The 2,880-nt window shown below is 33.5% G+C and overlaps 1 protein-coding gene across 1 annotated transcript in view; it reads left to right on the plus strand.

Moving 5' to 3' along the window:
* LOC106878135 (atrial natriuretic peptide receptor 1) overlaps window positions 1-2,837 on the plus strand; it is a 205,032-nt gene extending 202,195 nt beyond the window's left edge. Inside the window, exon 16 of the mRNA XM_052969445.1 lies at window positions 1,505-2,837. Coding sequence (XP_052825405.1) covers window positions 1,505-1,600 — 96 coding nt within the window. The 3' untranslated portion in view covers window positions 1,601-2,837. The remainder of the gene's footprint in view (window positions 1-1,504) is intronic.
* The last annotated feature ends 43 nt before the right edge of the window (window positions 2,838-2,880 follow it).

Raw genomic sequence — 2,880 nt, forward strand, 5'->3', positions numbered from 1 at the left:
ATATATATATATGCATATTATCGACTTTGCCAAACAGTTACCATCTATTGGGCAATTCGAATGAATACTAAAGTTGCATGATTTGTCCTAGCTGCCTTTTTGCCTCTCTTCTCATTTCAGCTTTGCGGCATTATAACCTCTGATATATCAACCGAAATTTTTATTAAATGAATAACTAATCATAGTAGAGATCCTTTTTCATAAAGTAATATACTTATGTTATTGTGTGTGGGAAGAGTCATTCTCTTTTAGTGCCTTATTACTTAACACACTCACCGGTTCGATTTCCACTCATTAACTTATTTACAAATACAAAAACGAAATATACTTCTGCTTTGGCAGAAAATAGTAATCTATTAAATTAAGTATTCTTTAGCTATATTAGTTCTTAATGATAGATTAGATACTGGGTTGTACTATAAAATCTATTTTTCTTCTTCCTTGTCTTATGTTGTGTGGTCTAATTATTTTAACGTGTCTAATCTTATCTGAGAATCCACTATTTTTTAGCACATCATTATAATAGCCGGCTGTTCTATAAAAGTATCTTCACCAGAAGATATTGAGATATCCATTTATTCACGTTGTCGACCAAGTTCCTCCAGATAAAGATACTACGACGTTGATAAAGATACTACGACGTTGATAAAGATACTACGACGTTGATTTCATTTCTACTTTATGTGTATTATATTCATATTTAGTTTGTGGTATGGTGTGAAAGTCTTATCCAGTTTGTAGAAAATTAACGGTGATAAAGTTTCTATCTACAGTAATAATACTACGTCCTCTTTCATGAAATACCTTAATCAAATTGCTAGAATAAATTACTTTCTGCACATATGTATACTTGCAGGTATCTGTGCAGGCACACACACACACACATCGAACCTTAAAGTGCTCAATATATAATGCACTCACTTGGAAATATGTAGAGTCTAGTGCATGTATTTATCTTTAACGGACGTATATATAAGGTATCACGGAGTCCACACAAATTAACATCCATTGGGCGTGAAACCAAAATATAGATTTAATGGCATAGTTACTAAGCACAGACAGACAGATAGACACACACACACACACACACACACACACACACACACGCACACACACACACACACACACACGCACACACACACACACATACACACACAAACACACATACATACACACACATACACATACACATACACACACACTCACTCATATAGGCAAATACGCGCACAAACATATCAGATAAACAACATGCATACGCATATTTTCGTTTTAGTTCTTTAAAAAATGTCGACTCGATTTATACTCCCGGATTTCAGTCTATGAAAACATCTGTTTTCTCAATCTGAAATTTTAGATCTTAAAGGCTGAAGTAAGTAAGTATATAAATATGTATGTATATATGTATATATGAATAAATAAATAAACAAAATTCTTGAAATTCTCACTGCTGATATTAACTGCTATTTTTTCCCTCCTTCTTAATCACTTCTCGATCTACTTGCAGGGTAAAGGTATTATGAAGACATATTGGTTAAAGGGAGAGCAGGTCGTGAAAACAGAAAAACCAGACCCATACTGTCTAACACCACCTTCAGAGTAAAAGTAGATGCGATAGATGAGCGGGAGAGAATTATACGAGAATAAAAGAGAGAGAGAGAGAGAGAGAGAGAGAGAGAGAGAGAGAGAGAGAGAAAGAGAGAGAGACAGACAGAGAGAGACAGTGATAAACAGAAATTAAAGAAGAACAAGTATATAGAAAGGATGCATGAAAGAAAGTATGGATGTTAAAAAAAATGCTTAGTTTATATTGGTGACTGGCCGAATTTACTGCACGTTCATGGATGTACTCTAGATCAATGTATGAACCCTAGACTAGTGTGAGTATCCTACCCTGATATCCTACATTGATCAATAGGCCCTAGATTAATCAATATCATATACCCTATTTTGATGAATCTATTCTCGACTAATATACTCAAAATTGATGTACCCTAGCTTAATGAATATGCTCTAGATTGATCAATCCCTACATTTTTGAATGCACACTAGATTGACGGATTTACTCTTGATTGATGAAAGTAATCTATTATAAATTAACTGACGTGCTCTAGGTTGGTTATCATACCAAAAATCAATTTACGCTAGATTAATTAGCGTATCCATGATTGATTAATGTACCTTGGATTGGTAAGTATACCATAGAATAATTAATATGCTCAAGAATAGCGAATGTTTCCTAGATTGATTGATTGATAGACCCAACATTGGCGAATGCACATTAAACTGATCAATATTCCCGAGTCATATACTTATCCTGAAGTTGGCACATTATTTCAATTTTTTTCATGTCTGTCTTGTAGTTTTAAAAATACACTGAAAATACACTCAGCTTGCATTGGCCAAGAGGAATAAAGTGCAAAATAAGAAGTGAATGTAACACAATGATTATTAGTTATTATACTTCTAATTGCTGGTGTTGACTCATAGCTTTGATCAAGCAAACCTATGATCAGAAAAAATTCCTTATGTGACCATCGCATCTTTTTATATTTAGACATGGTATAATTATGACTTTATTATCAATGAATTCTTCCTGTTTCTTTTTTTTTTTGTTCAAGACTGTAGGATGTAATTTGAAAGAAATTTGGTACCTATTCGTAGTAGGTCGAGCGACCGCATATTAAGTCGTTTTCCACCAGTAATTAGAGATATAGAAAAGCAGAGTCGGAGCAGTGGTGTAAAATGACGGGAACAAAAGGATTTGATAATAACAGTTGGATATATTAGGATTAAAGGTTAGAGTGGAAGCTGATGAGAATAATGGTAGTGGTTGTGGTGGTGAGGATGATGATGATGATGATATATATATATATATATATA

Source organism: Octopus bimaculoides, chromosome 7 (assembly GCF_001194135.2).
Source record: "Octopus bimaculoides isolate UCB-OBI-ISO-001 chromosome 7, ASM119413v2, whole genome shotgun sequence".
NCBI classification, from domain to species: Eukaryota; Metazoa; Mollusca; class Cephalopoda; order Octopoda; family Octopodidae; genus Octopus; species Octopus bimaculoides.